The sequence below is a fragment of the Primulina tabacum genome, chromosome 6 (assembly GCF_025594145.1).
Source record: "Primulina tabacum isolate GXHZ01 chromosome 6, ASM2559414v2, whole genome shotgun sequence".
In the NCBI taxonomy this organism is placed as follows: Eukaryota; Viridiplantae; Streptophyta; class Magnoliopsida; order Lamiales; family Gesneriaceae; genus Primulina; species Primulina tabacum.
In genome coordinates, this window is record NC_134555.1 from 1,456,690 (window position 1) to 1,474,742 (window position 18,053).

General features: G+C 35.6%; 3 protein-coding genes across 8 annotated transcripts; 1 reads left to right on the top strand and 2 right to left on the bottom strand.

Moving 5' to 3' along the window:
* Positions 1 to 410: 410 nt before the first annotated feature.
* On the top strand, positions 411 to 2,953 carry LOC142548524 (uncharacterized). 2 transcript variants are annotated; one of them, XM_075656884.1, is made up of 2 exons: positions 454 to 745; positions 865 to 2,953. In XM_075656884.1, exons 1-2 carry the CDS (start codon positions 702 to 704, stop codon positions 2,387 to 2,389), a joined length of 1,569 nt encoding a protein of 522 aa, XP_075512999.1. In that variant the 5' UTR covers positions 454 to 701; the 3' UTR covers positions 2,390 to 2,953. The 2 variants fall into 2 exon arrangements, with proteins under 2 accessions (XP_075512997.1, XP_075512999.1); XM_075656882.1 differs by having other exon boundaries at positions 411 to 2,953.
* A 561-nt stretch (positions 2,954 to 3,514) lies between these two features.
* Positions 3,515 to 12,051, bottom strand: LOC142548525 (OVARIAN TUMOR DOMAIN-containing deubiquitinating enzyme 12-like). 4 transcript variants are annotated; one of them, XM_075656887.1, is made up of 11 exons: positions 11,873 to 12,051; positions 6,690 to 7,099; positions 6,427 to 6,593; positions 6,078 to 6,151; positions 5,486 to 5,540; positions 5,174 to 5,248; positions 4,991 to 5,064; positions 4,849 to 4,897; positions 4,688 to 4,772; positions 4,352 to 4,408; positions 3,515 to 3,775 (listed from the first exon to the last, which is right to left on the bottom strand). In XM_075656887.1, the coding sequence occupies exons 2-11, from the start codon at positions 7,003 to 7,005 to the stop codon at positions 3,714 to 3,716; spliced, it is 1,014 nt and encodes a 337-aa protein (XP_075513002.1). In that variant the 5' UTR covers positions 7,006 to 7,099; positions 11,873 to 12,051; the 3' UTR covers positions 3,515 to 3,713. The 4 variants fall into 4 exon arrangements, with proteins under 4 accessions (XP_075513002.1, XP_075513003.1, XP_075513001.1 ...); XM_075656888.1 differs by lacking the exon at positions 11,873 to 12,051 and adding an exon at positions 11,432 to 11,744; XM_075656886.1 differs by lacking the exon at positions 11,873 to 12,051 and adding an exon at positions 10,511 to 11,355.
* Positions 12,052 to 14,028: 1,977 nt separating this feature from the next.
* On the bottom strand, positions 14,029 to 17,830 carry LOC142548526 (serine/threonine-protein kinase PCRK1-like). Of its 2 annotated transcripts, none has more exons than XM_075656889.1 (5): positions 17,438 to 17,830; positions 16,167 to 16,556; positions 15,391 to 15,651; positions 15,109 to 15,231; positions 14,029 to 14,919 (listed from the first exon to the last, which is right to left on the bottom strand). In XM_075656889.1, the coding sequence occupies exons 1-5, from the start codon at positions 17,462 to 17,464 to the stop codon at positions 14,401 to 14,403; spliced, it is 1,320 nt and encodes a 439-aa protein (XP_075513004.1). In that variant the 5' UTR covers positions 17,465 to 17,830; the 3' UTR covers positions 14,029 to 14,400. The 2 variants fall into 2 exon arrangements, with proteins under 2 accessions (XP_075513004.1, XP_075513005.1); XM_075656890.1 differs by lacking the exon at positions 17,438 to 17,830 and adding an exon at positions 17,045 to 17,420.
* Between the last annotated feature and the right edge of the window lie 223 nt (positions 17,831 to 18,053).

An 18,053-nucleotide genomic window follows, 5' to 3' on the forward strand; every position in this document is an offset into this window, starting at 1 on the left:
GTAAAAATCCAATAAATTATTTCTATTTTTAAGAAAAATCTTTCATGATTTTTATATTAAAATATAACCGGTTTTGATTGGTTTGAGTTCAATTTAATTTAGTTTATGAAAATCATACCTTAATAGTTCGATTATGTTCCGGCTATTAACCGAACCGTGAACACGTCTAAATTAAAAAAAATAGGTTTTTGTGAGACGGTCTAACGAAACTTTATCTGTGAGCCAGGTCAACCCTACCGATATTCACAATGAAAAGTAATACTCTTAGCATAACAAGTAATATTTTTTCATTAATGACCTAAATAAGAGATCTGTCTCACAAAATATGATCCGTAAAACCGTCTCACACAAATTTTTTTCATTAAAAAAACATTGATAAAATAAATCAGGCTGAAACCATCATTCTTTAAATTGCCTGCGAAGGACTTTTTGAGGTTAGGAGTTTATTTGCTAAAGTAATGATTATTTAATAAATTTAAATAATTCATTCTGCAACGCAGTTGGTTACCCGCCGGCCTCTGTTTCGGCCCAAGTGCGGAGTTGGTTCTCCATGTTTCGCCTGAAATTTAGCCTCGCCGCGAAGCAAGTTTTCAGCCCCAACTTTTGTTCAAAATCGAATGAAGTAGCCGCCAATTTAATTGCCAAAACCCGGATTAATTCAAGCACTAAATCCATCCATCTTTCAACATCTTTGATATCAAATGTCAATTCCCGCACAACCAACCTCGTATCTTCGAATCCTCGGGTACCTGCTTCTTCTTGCCTGCGTTTTTTCAAATTTGTGCGAAAAAACCTGTCTGAAAATAATCAAAAACAGAGTCTTGAAGCTCGCATAACCCTAATTTTACGGTTATTTGGAGTTAGGAAATTTGCCGAGGCCAAGAATCTATTGACTTCCGCTGTTGCTGATAATCTCAGATGCCCATTTTCGGATATTGCTTTATTGGTGAGTGCGAATTGCGAAAAAATGGAAGTTAAAGCTAAGTTTTTCGATATGTTATTCAGGGTTTACGCTGATAACAGAATGATTCACGAGGGTTTAGAGGTTTTTGAGTACATGGTAAATAAAGGGTTCCAGATCGAAGAACGTTCTTGCATGGTTTATTTGGTTGCTTTTAAGAGAAGCAATCAATTCGAGCTACTGTATGATTTTTTTCAGAGGATGCAGAAGTATAATGTGAAGATTACAGTTTATTCCATGACAATTATGATTGATGGATTGTGTAAAACAAATGAAGTTGATAAAGCAAGAAATTTGATGGATGATTTGATTAACAGAGGTGTTAAACCAAATGCATATACCTTTAACACTTTGATTGATGCTCATGTCAAGAAATCGGATTCTAGGGGTGTTGAAGAAACCTTAGATGCAATGAAGAAATCTGGGGTGGATTTCAATGTTTCTACTTATACGATTTTGATCCAATGGTGTTTGAAATCTAGCAAGGTGGAAGACGCGCAGAAACTGTTTGATGATATGAATAAGCAGGATGTGCCTGCCGATGTCCATGTGTATAGTTTGATGATGAATTTGTATGGTAAGTTGGGTGACCTGAAAAGGGCATTTGCATTGTTTGATGAGATGGTGGACAAGGGCATTGTCCCGAATTCCCACACGTATGGATCTTTGATACATGGCTTGTGTAAGACGGGGAAAATGGAGGCGGCAGAAATGTTGCTCAAAGATATGCAAAGGAAAGGAGTAGACATGAATCGGGTAATTTTCAATACATTGATAGATGGTTATTGTAGGCAAGGGATGATGGATGAGGCTTGGAGACTGCAATGTGTTATGGAGAGGAAAGGCCTTGAAGCTGATGTATATGTATATAACATGTTTGCTAATGCCTTATGCAGATCATACCAGCTTGAAGAAGCTAAGATATTGCTATTGTCTATGGTGGATAAAGGTGTCACACTAAATACTGTTGCTTACACTACTTTGGTTGATATATATAGCAAGCAAGGCAAATTTCAAGAAGCTAAGAGAGTGTTTATTGAGATGGAAAAAATGGGGGAGAAACCGAATGAAGTGACTTATAATGCTTTGATTGACGGATATTGCAAAAAAGGTAGGCTCAGAGACGCATATACGCTTAAAAAGGAGATGGAAGATAAGGGGCTGACGCCAGATGTTTTTACATATACATCTTTCGTACACGGGGAATGTATAATCGGTAATGTCGACGAGGCTATGAAATTGTTCAAAGCGTTGCCAGTGAAGAACTTGATTCCGAGTGTGGTAACTTACACAACATTGATATCAGGGTTGTCAAAAGAGGGGAGATCGGATGAAGCTTTTGTGTTTTTTGATGAGATGAAAGCGAGCGGTTTAACACCGGATGATACTGTGTATGCTTCCCTTGTTGGCAGCCTCCATGGCACTTGACTGAAACTAAGATGTGATAGTTGGTTCCTCTGGAATCGGATAAATGACTAACCTATAAGAATGGTGGCAAACACTCTTGCTGTCATCAATCAAATCTCTTGCTCCAACAAGTTGGTGTAAATTATGGCCAGCCAACTGGCAGAGCATATGATTTCTTGAAACCGCATCTGAGTGCATGTATGCCTAAGAGAAAAATATTTATGAACCAGCCATTCTCTAATGAGATGATTTTCTATCGTCCTTTAACATGGGACTGATCATCCTGAACGGTGGCACAACAGTATAGGGTTGGATCCAAAAATTCGGGAGCATTGGGACAAACGAGCGATTTCAATGGTTTTAGAAGGTGAAACTTGGCCTATATTTGCGATTTGTTTCTGCTTAGCATCTCCTTGCTATCCGCTCACTTGGTTCGAGGCTTGCATTGCCTATCACTCAATTCATGAACTGTGTTGGTTTGCTGTCTTAAAATTCGAGTTGTGTAATGATTTGATTTTGGAAGGAATTTGAGGTATGAGATTCAAATAACACTTATAATATGAATTTAAAATACATCACAGGTATTATTGAAATGATAAGATTTGAGATAATTTGAAATCCATTTCAATTTTATCTATCCAAACAATTAAAGAATTTAAAATTCATTAATCTAATGACAATCTCATATCTTATTTCTATGTTCCAAGTCACACACTGAATATTACAAGTTTACAACTCGGGAAACCACCATTTATATTACTCGCACTTCCGAAAGCAAAAATTAAATTCATAAATGAAATTCTAGTCGATGTCTAGTTGAGTCAATTATAGTAAGATTTTGTATTGACTTGTAGTCTGAGTAAATTTGTAAATTTATTTTCCTTCTTAATTCTATAGTGTTGAAAGAAGTAATGAAACAAAACTAGAAGAACTGCTGATGACGGCCATAAGATATCTTTGCATCATTCGAATATATATGTACCCTTTATTACGTTGACACTTTTGACTGTCGTACTGATTCTTATATTCATGTTTTAGCTTCTTACCTAGTTTGATTTTCATACTGAACTGAATTAAATTCGAGGAAGTAGGAACAAAACACGCAAACAAGAACTACCAAAATCGAAAACTCGACGGTTTGAGGAGTAGGGAGTAACTTTTAACAAACCAAGCATGAAAACAAAAACCATGTTTCAGAAAGTCATTTCCAATTGAGTGAATGGTAGCATCGCCAAAAATATGAAGTAACAAATAAATATGACCTTCGCTGTGATTAATATACAGCCTAAGCGAGGGTGCGGCACTATAAAGAATCGGGGTATACAACTCACAAGATCAATAATTTCTAGTGCTGATTTCGGAAGTTCCACCACTTTTTCTTCCTCTTAAAATCACCTGGTGGCAAATCTGATCAATGAAGATTATTTTTCTGAAATTAGCATATTTATATACATAGATATAGAAACATGAAAAGCTAGTCATTTGAGCTACTATCGACGGTATTGACTTGATAACTTGAGGCGGGGTGGACCTAATATATGGGACAAACAGATACAGTATCCCCTGAAACTCATCAAGTTTCTCCTAGCGCTCCTGATTACTAGTATCAGTCAATATATTTCGGGCAAACAACTTGTTGGATTTACCGAGTAAAGATTGCCATTTATTCGGGCTAATTGCATCAACCCATGGTGAAATGTTCAAAATACATAAAACCCCCTAAAAATATTAATAGATTAATAAATCCTTTCATTTAAAAAAAAAATTCAAACACATTTCACTCTTATGTTATAAAAATTCATACACGTTTACCTTCTGTTAGGGTTTTTATGCCAGATTTTCAAAAACACGGGGTCTAAAATGCTATTAAATTTACATTTGGTTTTTTTTTTACAAAGAGTGTTGATGCAATTAACCCTCATTTATTCCCCATTCTAGTTTGAAGCATTCTATCGAATCAGGAGATAAAAAGAGAGAAATTACCTCCTTGCGGATAGATTGAATTGTAATGCACCTCAGCCCAGAAGCTCAAATACACGACTGCACGAGACATGACCAAAATGTTTAATGACTGACATGGGACGTTAAAGCAGATTAACATAGTTGAAAAATCAAACAAAATAAAGAACTCCTCGCAGACTATTTTTGGAAGGCAAGATGTTCAATGTTACCATTTTTAGGATATAGAAATCAACATCACACAAAGTATTTTGCTGAATAAGAGAGTTGTGAGATCCGACCTTTTTATTAATCGGGATGAGGCAATCATGATTAAGTAATTCACAAGATTTACAATGTATAGAATCATTTAAAAGTAACCTCGTTTTGACTTTTGGTGTTGGGGAAGAATCTCGATGTAGCAGGTGTCCTTGAATGAAGTAACTACAAGAATTCTGACACCATACTGTCAATAGGAAAATTGCTTCAGATCAGTTCTAGGAAACATATCTTTGAAATATAAATTCCAAATATGTTTATACCGAATCCGCAGCTGCCTGCAGCGTAACATGGTCACCCCATTCTCCACTTCTGATTTAATGATTAAGCAGTGTAAGCATCAATAATGTTCATAAGAGAAGCATTAAGAAGTTAACATTTGAAGGCAAAGTTTTTCAATCATACTCAGATATTCTCTTCAAGTACTCAGCATAATCCATTGGAACATACCCCTCGTACATTTCTGGATGAGCTTTAAGCTGACAATACCAAATCAACACATAGCAAGCCATCAGTTTTAGATAAATAACGTAAAAAAATTATTTGAAGAATACCAGAGAAAGGAAGAAAGAGCAAAGCTACAATAACCTGGCAGGTAACTTGCTGTCTCACGAATTTGTGGTGCTCAGGGGTTCGATAGAATTGATCTGATAAAGCAAGAAACTGTAGCAAACAGAAGAAAACTGAAGCAGAGTTAGTTTATAATACAAATAATATACAACAGTGTCATTGAAATTTGTAGATATGTAAAAGTTAGAAGGTGAGTATATTAAAGCAAACATAATTATGTCCCTGTAATTTTATGATCACATAAAAGGAAGATTACACCATACCTAAAAATGTCATATGACTACAATACTATAAGAAAACACAATCATTGTTAAAAACAAATAGACTAACCTGACAGTTGCCATCTCCTTGAACTTTGTGCTCAATCAAGTCGTATAACTTTAACCTGAAATATTCAGAACCTTCAAGTTACATCTCGATCGTACTTACTGATTAACCAACAAAATATATCCGGTGTAGACAAGATGTTCAATCGAACCACCATAAATAAAACACAGTTGGACTAGTGCACAAGCGATCTAATCACAACATTGTTTCAGTGTTAGAAGAAAGGAGAATTTAAGATAAAAGGAACAACGGCATCATGCTTAATAAAGCTTGATGAGAAGCAATATTCTTAATTCTTATGACTGAGCCTAGCACAACTCTCTATATGGCTGAAAACTTAGCTTAGCTAGGTTAGAAAGATACAAATAGTGGGTTTTAGCAGTTCCAAAGGGAAATTATACATGAATAAAAAAAATCAATTCAAATCAGCTAAAATGAACTGGGGCACATAGGTAAGGAAGGATAAGTCAAGATATTCACAGACACACATATGTACGCATAGACATAGAGGAAGATTATTGACAATGGACTTGTATAAAAAATCACGATTAGCAGCTAAATATGTGCAGGAAACAACAATAGGGAACTGACGTACCTGTCTAGTAGCCTTTGATGATCAGAAGTCGCTTCGTCAACTGAAGGTATTTCTCCATTAATTCTAGGAACATGCTGCATGAAATCGATCATACACTTATTTCCTTCGGTTATAACATTTTCTAAGGATTAGAATCTTGTGTCAAGCACACAAAACTAAAAGAGTTTGATGAACTAAAAGAGTTTGATGGCTAGTATTTCAAAGTTCAAGTTTTCTAGACAGAATCAAAGACCTAAAAATGATAGATATTTTAGGAAATTCACAGTTCGGGGCATTGATCTGTCGACCAATGTGATACGCCACAGTGATGACTCCCACGTGAGAGAGGACTTATGGGAATTATACGTACAGGAACAGGAAACATCTGGTACAACCTCTTTTCGACTTCCCCATCAATTTCAAACTCATCTGCTATTTCCAAATTATAAGAAGAATCATCACCACCACAAGATCTATCACCGGGGCTGGAACATATACTGCCCACATCACCATTCTCGTATGGGCCACCCTCATGGCCTACAAATTTTGCAGGTTTTATCAGGCACTTACAATGATACCATCAGGTCCTTTGTATAGGGAGAAAAACAGGAATCAAAAAGAGCGATAGCGTACCAAGAAAATAATTATTTGAAGAGTCATGCCAGTTTGGGACAACGCTAGAGTTTTGTGAATATTCTTCACCAGAATGTGACAATTCGGGAGATTCTGAAATTGATAACCGTGAAAATTCTTCTTGGAAAAGAGCATGCGCAATAATCTCGTCGTTGTCAATGCTGACATACTCTGGATCACAATGACTATCTCTAACATACTGTTCGTGACAAATTCTTAAATCATGTCGAGTACTATCACCATAGTAATTATTACTGAATATTTGGTCCACATTGAAAAAACTCCAAGGAGCAGCATCTGATTCCGGCTCATACATAATTATTCCCTATTTTGTCAGAGCTTGCCAACAGCAGTGGCCCTATTTATTAACAATGTCAATATCTACAGCCAGTAAGTTTGCCTTGAAACACCTGCCAGCCAAACAAAAAACGATTTATTGGGTTAAGAAACAACATGTCAACCTCAACAAGTAAATGCTCAACAAATCACCATCTTTGAAGAAAATGAGATAGGTATCTGTCGACTATCAACAAATTTTTTTAAAGGTGAAGATAATCAGTTTCTTGTGTTCAATTCTGGCATATTCATTGGTAGAAAAATGAGGTCATAGAATAAAAATAATTATGCCATAGAGTACAAATCTTAAGACATTACTAGAGAATTCAATTACATACCAATCCAATTTAATTTCCAGCTACTATATTTTCCAAAAACATATAAATGTATAGTGCATATATGAACCTAAAAATTCCCTTATCCTATTTTATTCACAACCACAAAAATGTTCAGATGAGTTACATCCGTCAAGTAGGTCAAACATTCAAACACCAAGTTTATATATGCTTCTGAACTTGGAAAGTTCATATTTTGCAGGTGCTACGCTTAATAGTAATGGTGACTAGTATTGACAATATACTTTCAACACGTATATCATTTTTGTTGAGCATTGATCGATATATTCCAACGTCAAGACAATGAAAAAGAATAAGCCCAATATGTGAGTCAAGGAGGAGGAGTTATGGGGCCTATTTAGATACATGCTAATGGGCTTGGCTAAAGGGATTAGTGGGCTGGTTATTAGATTATGTAGTCTTGTATATAATCACCCAATAGTTCTGTTAGCTGGTGATCATGTTCTTCGTGTTTACTTCAAACCTATAAACTTGTTCTGCTCTCTTTGGTCGTCAATAAAAGCTTTGCTCCGAGTTCAAAGTGGATGTAGGCATTAAAGCCGAACCACTATAAACCCTTGAGTTCTTTGTCTTTAGCAATTGATATATGCTTGGCTGCTAATCGCTATAATTCTTGTTTCTATGATTCTTGATTGTTTCTGAGAAATCTTGAGGTTGTGGAAGTTTATTTTTCATAACAAACTGGTATCAGAGCCAGGTTCTTGGTGCTTCTCGGTGGTAATATTATCAAGAACGGGAAACACTCACGCCGAGATTGAGATATTTGACGGAAAAACGGATTTCTCGATATGGCGGAAGAGGTTGAAGGCAATTTTGGTACAAATGAAAGTTGCCAAAGCTCTTGAAGGGGAAAAACATATGTCAACAACTCTCACACCCGATCAAAAGGCAGAAATCTTGGAGCAAGCGTACAACACTCTCATTCTGCATCTAAGTGACCGTGTCCTACGTGAAGTAGATAAAGAAACCAGCGCAGCAGGTGTATGGGTAAAATTAGAACAACTGTACATGACGAACACTCTTTACAATCGAATACATCTCAAAGGACAATTATTCGGTTCAAGATGATGGAAGAAAAATCCATTGAAGACAACCTTGATGAATTTAATAAGATCATTATCGCCCTGGAGAATCTTGAAATCAACATCGAAGATGAGGACAAAGCGGTATTGATCATGAATTCTTTACCCTAATCTTATACGATCTGTTGACACAATGAAATTCTCAAGAGACAAGATGAGGTGGTGACTGCCATTAAAGCCAAAGAAAGTCAAGAAAAGAAGGAAAGAATGATGAAGATGGCGAAGGGTTGATAATGCGAAGAATGCCAGAAAAGAATGTAAAACCTACAGAAAAATGAGTAGAACTAGATCAAAATCTCGAACAAGATTGAAGTGCTTTCATTGCCACAAAGAAGGGCCCTTCAAGCGAGACTGTTCCGAGAGGAAATTCAAAGGAAAAGCAAAGGAAAACGAGCCAAATGATCAAGCAATGATCTCTGATTGGTATGAAAGTTCTGAGCGTTAACAGTCTCGACATCCCACGATGAAAGGGATTGGATATTATAGGTTGCACATATTACATAATTCCAAGCAAGGACTGGTTTGAGCAACTAGATAATTATGAAGGAGGTAAAGTGGTAATGAGAAATGATGCAGAGTGTACCATTGCTGGAATTGGATCAATAAAGATCAGAAAGATAGATGGTATATGTAAAACACTTACTGATGTGCGATATGTTCCTGGACTGAGAGAAATCCGATATCACTTGGAAGTCTAGATGCCAAAGGTTATTCTTACAAGGCAGAAGTTGGAGTAATGAAAGTAAGCTCTGGGGCGTTGGTTATCATGCAAGGAATCAAACAAAATGGCCTATATGTGTTACAGGGAAACACAATTTTTACATCCTCAAGCTTAGCCACAGAGACTCAACCTGATATGACCAGGTTATGACACTTAAGGCTAGGCCATGTGAGCCAAAGAAGTATAGATGAATTGAAGAAACAAGGTGCCTTTCGAAGTGATGAAATTGATAGCCCGAGATTCTGTGAGCACTGTGTGCTTGGGAAACAAACTAGAGTGAAATTCGATGTTGCCAAACACACAACTAAAGAGACAGTAGACTACATACATTCAGATATTTGGGGGTCTGCAACTGTCAATACACTAGGTGGAGCCAAATACTTAATCACATTCATTGATGATTACTCAAGGAAAATGTGGCTATATGTCCTGAAACAGAAAAGTGAAGCCTTCAAAACCTTTAGACAGTGGAAAGCTCTAATAGAAAACAAAACAGGAAAGAGAATCAAAAGACTTCAGACTGACAATGGACTTGAATACCTCAGTGAGGAATTCACAGAATATTGCAAGGATCAAGGCATTGCAAGACACTGGACAGTCGAATACACTCCTCAACAAAATGGCATTGCGGAAAGGATGAATATAACCATCTTGGAAAGAGTCCGGTGTATGCTAAAGTTTGCAAACTTAGGAAATAATTTTTGGGGAGAGACTCTCTACAGCAGTCTATTTGATCAACAGGTCACCATCAACTGCTCTAAGTTTCGAAACACCCGAGGAGGTGTGGTCTAAAAGGAAAACTGATTAATCTAATATGAGGATCTTTGGTTGTCCAGTTTATGTGCATGTGAATGAGGGAAAGCTTGAACCAAGATCCAAGAAGTGTATATTCTTGGGATATCTTGATGGAACCAAAGGATATAGATGTTGGGCCAAGGATGGAGTCAAATCTAAACTCACACAAGCAGGGATGTAATCTTTAGTGAACAAGAGATATTGAATGAAAAGCCTGCTCAAATTGTTACGAAAAATGACAGAGGTACAATTGAAAATAAGTACAATCATGAAAGATCTGGAAATAAGGTGGAAATTACATCTACTATAAAGAAAGAGGCAACACAAGCTCAAATTGAAGAAGAAGAGAGTAACGACCAAGAAGATCTAAGCCATTATCAGCTAGCAAGGGATAGACAAAGAATAAATACAAGGCCTCCTAACAAGTTTGGATATGATGAAGTTACTATCTATGCTCTTATGATGGCAGAAAACTTTATGAGTAATTAACCAAGAACCTACAATGAAGCCATGAGTAATGACACAAATTACCTTTGGAAACTTGCTACGGATGATGAGATGAGATCACTGCAGAAAAATAACATGCTGATGGGCTGAGCTAAAGGGATTAGTGGGCTGGTTATATGTAGTCTTGTATATAATCACCCAATAGTTCTGTTAGCTGGTGATCGTCTTCTTCGTGTTTACTTCATGCCCATAAACTTGTTCTGCTCTCTTTGGTCGTCAATAAAAGCTTTGCTCCGAGTGCAAAGTGAAAGACGAACCACTATAAATCCTTGAGTTCTTTGTCTTTAGCAATTGATATATGCTTGGCTGCTAATCGCTATAATTCTTGTTTCTACGATTCTTGATTGTTTCTGAGAAATCTTGAGGTTGTGGAAGTTTATTTTTCATTACAATTTTCAAAAACAACATATATTCAAATGATCACCCACAATGTTTGGTTATCCGTGACTAATAAATGTCCTTACAAGATAGACATGATGTTCAAGGAGTGAAATCACGTATAACCTATGAAAATGTGCACAACATCAACTTTCTGTCAATTTAAGGCCCTGGTGAATGTTTCTTCAAAACTTTTAATGCCATAATTTTTCCTTCAATTTCTAAGTCCCCAAAGCGCTCGCATATCATTCTTTAGAAAAGAAGCCCAAAGCTCATTTTCTTATCCAATCAACGTAGACTAGCTTAGAGGTAACCAACAAGTATAAAAAATTTCTGCTGACAATTCCAGAACGAAAAGGGTGCCTGGGTATAGACATAAAGGTTGACTTTTAAAGTATGAAATAGTATTTATCTTAACATCGTGGAACCAACCATGTTCCGAAAAAAACGAAGAAGAAAAACTTGCATACATTAATTTTCCATCTCCCAATTACCCAAACACAGATCCAACCAATTTTTTATACATCAATTTCATTTTCCTACCAATAAGAAACTTCAAAAACAAACCTCCCATGTAAAAAGTTGAAATCAATCAGCATAACTGCCCGTGTCCACAACATGCAAAATCAGCCTCATTCCCGCATATAAATTAGATGTCCCCAAAACCAATTCTTTTGATCTCAGAAACGACAAATCAAAAGATAAAAAATTTGTCTTAGAAAATCTAAACAAGAATTTAGAGAATTTTAAATTCATTTAAGCTGCCGTCGTCACATCCAAGCACATTAAATAGAAATAAAACAAAAGCATAACCGAGAAAATTCCAAAACTTCAGAACAAAGCAATTCCAAATCTAAATTGAAAAATCAAACACAACAAAAACAGGAGATCACTCAATGCACAACAATCAATCAAAAAAAAGAAAAGAGAAGAAAAAATCACCTCTGAGCTTCAATCAATCAACGTGCAGCAACAAGGAATCACAACCGAACAATAGCAATGACGTACGAGAAGCTACAATTGAGATAGAGTTAGCAGAACCAATTGGAAAGAGGAGAAAATAGAGGGTCGGAATTTAAGGGGGTTTATATACAATTGTCAAAGATCAGACAAGTTGATGCGAAATGGGAGTGTAACTTGTTTGCGGAATGCCCATTTGTATGCTCTTACATTGTTTACACACATTGCCTGCCTCTCTCCCTTTACTTTAGGCAGTTTTTTTTTTCTTGAATGGTTTGCGTATTATTTTTACGCTTTGGAGAATTTCCTCAATTTAGGACATCTACCAATCTTTGAGCAAATTTGTCCTTTTTCAAGAGTCTTCTATTCATTTGTTTTGTCCGAAAATAACAATAACTACATGAAATTGGTCAATCTTACCGATATTCACAATAAAAAGTAATATTCATAACATAAAAAATAATATTTTTCATGGATGACTCAAATAAAATATTCGTCTCACAAAGCAACAAGTACATGTTTTAATTGATAAAAATTATCGAATATATAATAATTTTTTGAGGGAAATTTTTATGATATATTTTTACGTTGAAACATGCGACATGAAACAATCTATAAATTTCATTGAAAATAACAAATTAATACATTATCGGCGCTAAATATGGATTCTGCAGGTCGACGTCGGTGGCTCCAAACGTGTGGACAAAGTATATTGAATTTTCTGAACTTATTAAATTTCTCCAAAATAAACAAATAATATTTCGTTTCACGAGTCAAAAATACAATCATATGAACTTGGCATGGAATTCAGCAAATTTTTTATCCCTATTCGGCGGCGAATCTGCACGACAAATAAACAATTGCAGGAAATAAATATTATATTGATTTATTTATTTATTTAAATTCTTTCGATTCAAAATATTTCCTGCAACTTGCAAACCAAATGTTCAAATACCAGCAACTCCAAATACTGTCAATAATCATGATTTATGTTTAATAATATAAATAATAATTCGTGTCATTTGTGGTTAATTAAAATACAAATTTTTAACATGATATTTAATTATATTCAAATTTATATCATATGATTACAATCGAAATTTTAAAAATATAAATATCTATTTTTGTCTCGTATATATCGTTTGCGGATAACCCAAACACCACGCCTCCCCTCCTAACTGTCTTTCATTGTCTTATTAGTTGTTTTAGTTATAAATTATTTAGCTGTATTATTAAAAATTGATCCATATATGAAATTTAATAAATCTATACAAAAAGTTTTTTTTTATTAAAAAAAACAGCAATCAAATTCGAGAAAAAATATAGTATTATTTATTATTGTTTGATTTTGTTAATGTTTTTGTGGGTGTGATGCACTAGATGTCTCTTGAATGGTTTACACTGTGTACGCACTGAACCTTTTTTTTTTTTTTTCGCTTTCTTTCTTCTTTTTTGAAATTCCACGTAAAATTAAATATGTTGCAACTTCGTGATTCATCCTTCCAATGCCTCAATATTTATATTCATGAAAGAATTTTAAATTTTAATATTAAAGTGAACTATTGTCGATTGAGATATTATTATATATTTATTTATACAACCAATAAATAATTTTATAATTTTTTTAAAAAAAAAATTGGTCAAACTTTGTTTCACGTCCTTGACGCTTACCGAAAAGCTTTTTTTTATTATTAATTTAAAAATAAAAAATTATTTCAAAATATTTCAAAATAAAATTAATTTGCAAAATTACTTTAATATATGCTTACGAAAAGCACATATTAGAATGGGTGGAGTATTATTAGTGCTTTGACTAGCATCCGTGCATACAAAGCACGGATTCTCCAACGTGATGAGCATCCGTGCTTTGTCTCCACCTCCTTCACTCAACTATAATATATTAATATTATTAATATTGTATTTTTATATTAATATTCTATTTTTATGTTGTGATTGAAATTCAATTAATATTAGCAATGACCTCAAAACCCATTTTTTCCAACAAATTTCCCTCCGGCGAGGTTTATGAGCGTGCGATATGTGGTCCTTGCATTTGATCCAGGAACTTCGATTTCAGACAAAATATTGAGAGTTAAAGTGGTCGATCATCGAGAGGGTTTGAGATCCGCTCAGAATTATCAAGAACAAATGAAACCGAATTGTTGTTATGGGTTGAAATCATTTGTTCTTGAGATCCAAACTAGTAAGTCTCGAATACAAAGGCTATCCCAGTTCAGTTACAAACTTGTACACCATTGATTACCGATCCAGGCATCTGTAATCTACATACAACAATCAGAAGAAAAAAAAATCTGGTTTCAGTGAATATCAAACAAGCTATTAATCTTGTTTCAAAGGCTAGAAACTCCTCTGCAGCTATTTGTTCTCTCTTATTTCCTTGTACATTGGAGACAGGAGCGGACCGGAATCTCTAGTAGTCGCAATTTTGCAGAAATTTAGATGGGATTCATCTTCATCCCGTGATCAAAGCATGCGTGCAACCTTTGTTTCTTGCAGAATATTCACACGAGAATTGCTTCTAAAATATCGAATCTATAATCCCAGGTCACAATTTATCAACAACTTTTAACGGCCTTTTGCGACCACACACGGACTAGCCATCCACCATCACCGATTTTCATATCCAAGATCCTCCTTTTACTTTTATCTTCCCGTTCTTCTTCATAACTTTTCGACAACTCTTTACTCTTCAAAGAGGGTTCCGCATTGCCTGTACCTATCGATGCCTCCAGAACTTGATTCACCATTTCCACAACTTCACTCATTTTGGGCCTTGTTTTTGCAAGTCTGGACAAGCAACGGTTGGCCACAAGTGAGAGTTTGTGGGCTGATTTAATAATATCTTTCTCTTCAATTCTTGGATCTATTATCTTCTGAAACTTCCTAGGATCAGATAGATATGGTTTTACCCATTCTAAAAGCTTCTGCTCACTTCTGGGACGGTTTCTATCCAATGGGCGTCTGCCTGTTATTAGTTCGTAAAGGAAGACACCATAGCTCCATACATCACTCTTTGATGTGAGACGACCAGTTTGAATGTATTCGGGAGCGGCATATCCCACGGTCCCCACAACCTGATATTGAGAAAGTATTTATCAAGCGTGACTGTAACGACTCTACACATCTATAGTGAAATTCTCCCTTTCAAACCGGGATTATTTTCTCTAGATTTTTGGATTTTCACAAAATTATACCAACTATTGTTATACTTCTCCCAAAAGGCAAAGATGTAGGAGTCAACAGCACTGTATCATCGAGCTTACCGCAGTTGATATGTGAGTTAGTCCTTCCGAAGGGCCCAACCTAGCCAATCCGAAGTCTGACAGCTTAGCATTCCACTGCTCATCCAGGAGAATATTTGAAGATTTGAAATCTCGGAAGATGATCTGAACATAAAAAAGAAAAAAGAAAAGAAAAAAACCCAGTCTTTGCATCCATGTTACAAATAGAATGATATATTCAAGCTCTAACCATCTGAATATACAAAAAAAGGCCCTATGGTCGAATGACAGAATGGAAGATAGGGAGTTGCCATAAAAGTTGACCTGAAAATCCATTTCTTCATGCAGGTAAGCTAAACCACGGGCAGCATCTAGAGCTATCTTAAGCCTCATATCCCAGGAAAGTGGCGTGACCGACCTAGCTGACAGATGGTCTTCCACGCTCCCGTTTGTCATGTACTCATAAATGAGAAGCCTTTGAATACCTCTTTCATCATCCTCCGCGCAGTAGCCTACGAGTTTCACGAGCTTTGGATGCTCAACAATACCAAGAACATTAACTTCTGTCACCCATTCTTTGTGACCCTGAAATTACACAGAAGGTTCCGCTCACCATTAAGAAACTGTTTCACAAATTTTTTTTAGCTCAACTTTCTAAATTAGAGGCACCTGTGCAAGACACTCATATCTAATTTCTCTATTCTGTTTTTTATAAAACTTATTTCTATATTTAAGACAAACAAGAATTAATGTCTTGGAACCACTTTAGCTCAATTCATGGGAATCGGCACAACAACAGTTTTCTGTTTTAACAAACCCCTCACGTGTGCCTGACCCTGGAATATATGCACGAAATTAAGACACAATTTATACATGCGAGCAATGTCGGACAATAAAGGCCCAAAAATAAGCAGTCAAGACAAACATAAACGGATTGCATTGCACCGGTCTTGAACTTGTCACCACCTATTTCTAAATTCTAATACCATGTCAAACAAAACTTTATACCAAAAGCTTGAGCTCATGACACATGACATAACAATGATACGGAAAGAAATGGAGAAATCTTGAAAACAAGGAAAGCATGAAAGAGAATCTACCTGCAGTCCTCGTTTACCAAGTTGTTTCACAGCCACCTGAATTTTTTCAGATGGATTCTCTGAATTCTTGATCACACCTTTAAAAACGCATCCAAATCCACCCTCACCAAGTTTGGTAGTTCGACTGAAGCTTTTTGTCGCTTGTTTTATCTCTGAAAAGGTAAAAACTCGGAGATTACTAGGTCTATCATACAAATTTAGGATTTGGCTTCGTCCTCTTGACTCGGTACTTGTATCTGATAAATTCTGAGAATTAACTTCAGATCCTGATTGCCTCATTTCTTGATCAGTAAATGAGGACAATGCTGAATTTGGTGCTGTGATCTTTTCCTCTCCCTTCTTCTCTTCATTGTGAAATTGGAAACATTTCAACGGATTAAACAAATCCATCTGCGAAAAAAGAAGAAGAGAACCTTCTTGAAGAAATCATCACGACATCACCAAAACATCGGTAACTTACCCCGAAAAATATGACAGAGCGACTCAAAATTTTAATAAAGTAGTATTCATGATTCTTTAAACTGAAGTGTGAAGTGTTGACAAACACAATCACATCAAACAAACGAATCTCCACACACATCATAGTTGACTTGAACAAATATGAAACCATGGGCTTGCCACTGGTTCAAGCTACAAAGGGCAAAAATGATAAAAACGCAACAAATGAGTTAAGAAGGTATCGGAAAGGAAAAATCTTGAGGCAATATCATTGACAATACAACAGTTCACATAACAATAATTTCAGTAACTTTTATACAGATTCTCTATCTCACCTGTTAAAAAGGAAACAGCGACAAAGAATTTTACTTGTAATCGAATACAAACAGCAGCAAATCCCCAAACACCCAATTTCATACGGTGAAATAAATTTACATTACCATTTACCATGACTAACGATCATACACGGTCGGCTCGGTTTCTTTACGTTTGTTAGTACACGGGGTAGCTCGATCCTAGTGAAAATCGGATATCCAACACGAGGTGGTGGAGACATAAGACCCAATACTATGTGGGATCAATCATACACAATCGTAAGTCTTGATAAAGGAACCACTGGATTGTCCAATAGCATCAACAAACAGTGAATTTAGTTTTATACAAATCAGCAATACTACATAAAAAAACGAGTCTTACGTTTAGGCTGATTACAAAAACAAACTATTTCCATGATTTCTAATCTAGGCACTCTTACATTTTCTATCCAAATCACACGATAAATTCAAGAATCCAAATTAAATTCAAAGAAATGATATATATATCAAGTACTTTACCTCCGTAATATGAAACCAGGGACTCATATTTATCCTCAGTCTTTTAAACAACCCAGTAAAAATCCAATCTTGAACGACTGCTGAAGAGAATACTTCTAGCCGCAAGAACTCACCAAAGTCTTATTATTGAGTAAACAAATAAATAATTGAAGGCAACATAATATTACAGGGACTAGACTTAAATCCACTCAAAAATGGGAGGGGAGAAATATCGTTTGCATTCACATATATAAACGGCAAGTGAGGACCATAGACAGCACAAAATTGAAGGCCAAGTGTGAAGGCGGCAATTTAATACTGGAACTTTGTTTGAGAGAAGATTATGACAAGGTCAGAAAGTCGTGGTCTTTGTTTGAATTAGTCACATAACATCCACACTCAGGTCAAACGAGAGAGTGGTTTGGATTTGGATCGTTATCCGTTCTTGATATATAATATTGATATATAATAATACCCATGTTTTAGGTTCAGTTTAATAGGCAAATTTCAAAAAAATAACTCTGTATATTTTTGGTTTAAAATTCAGTACATAGATGATTTTTTTTACAAATCAATATCCACAACTCTACAAACTTAGTTTTAGCTCCTTACGGAGATAAATTTACATTTTTGCCCT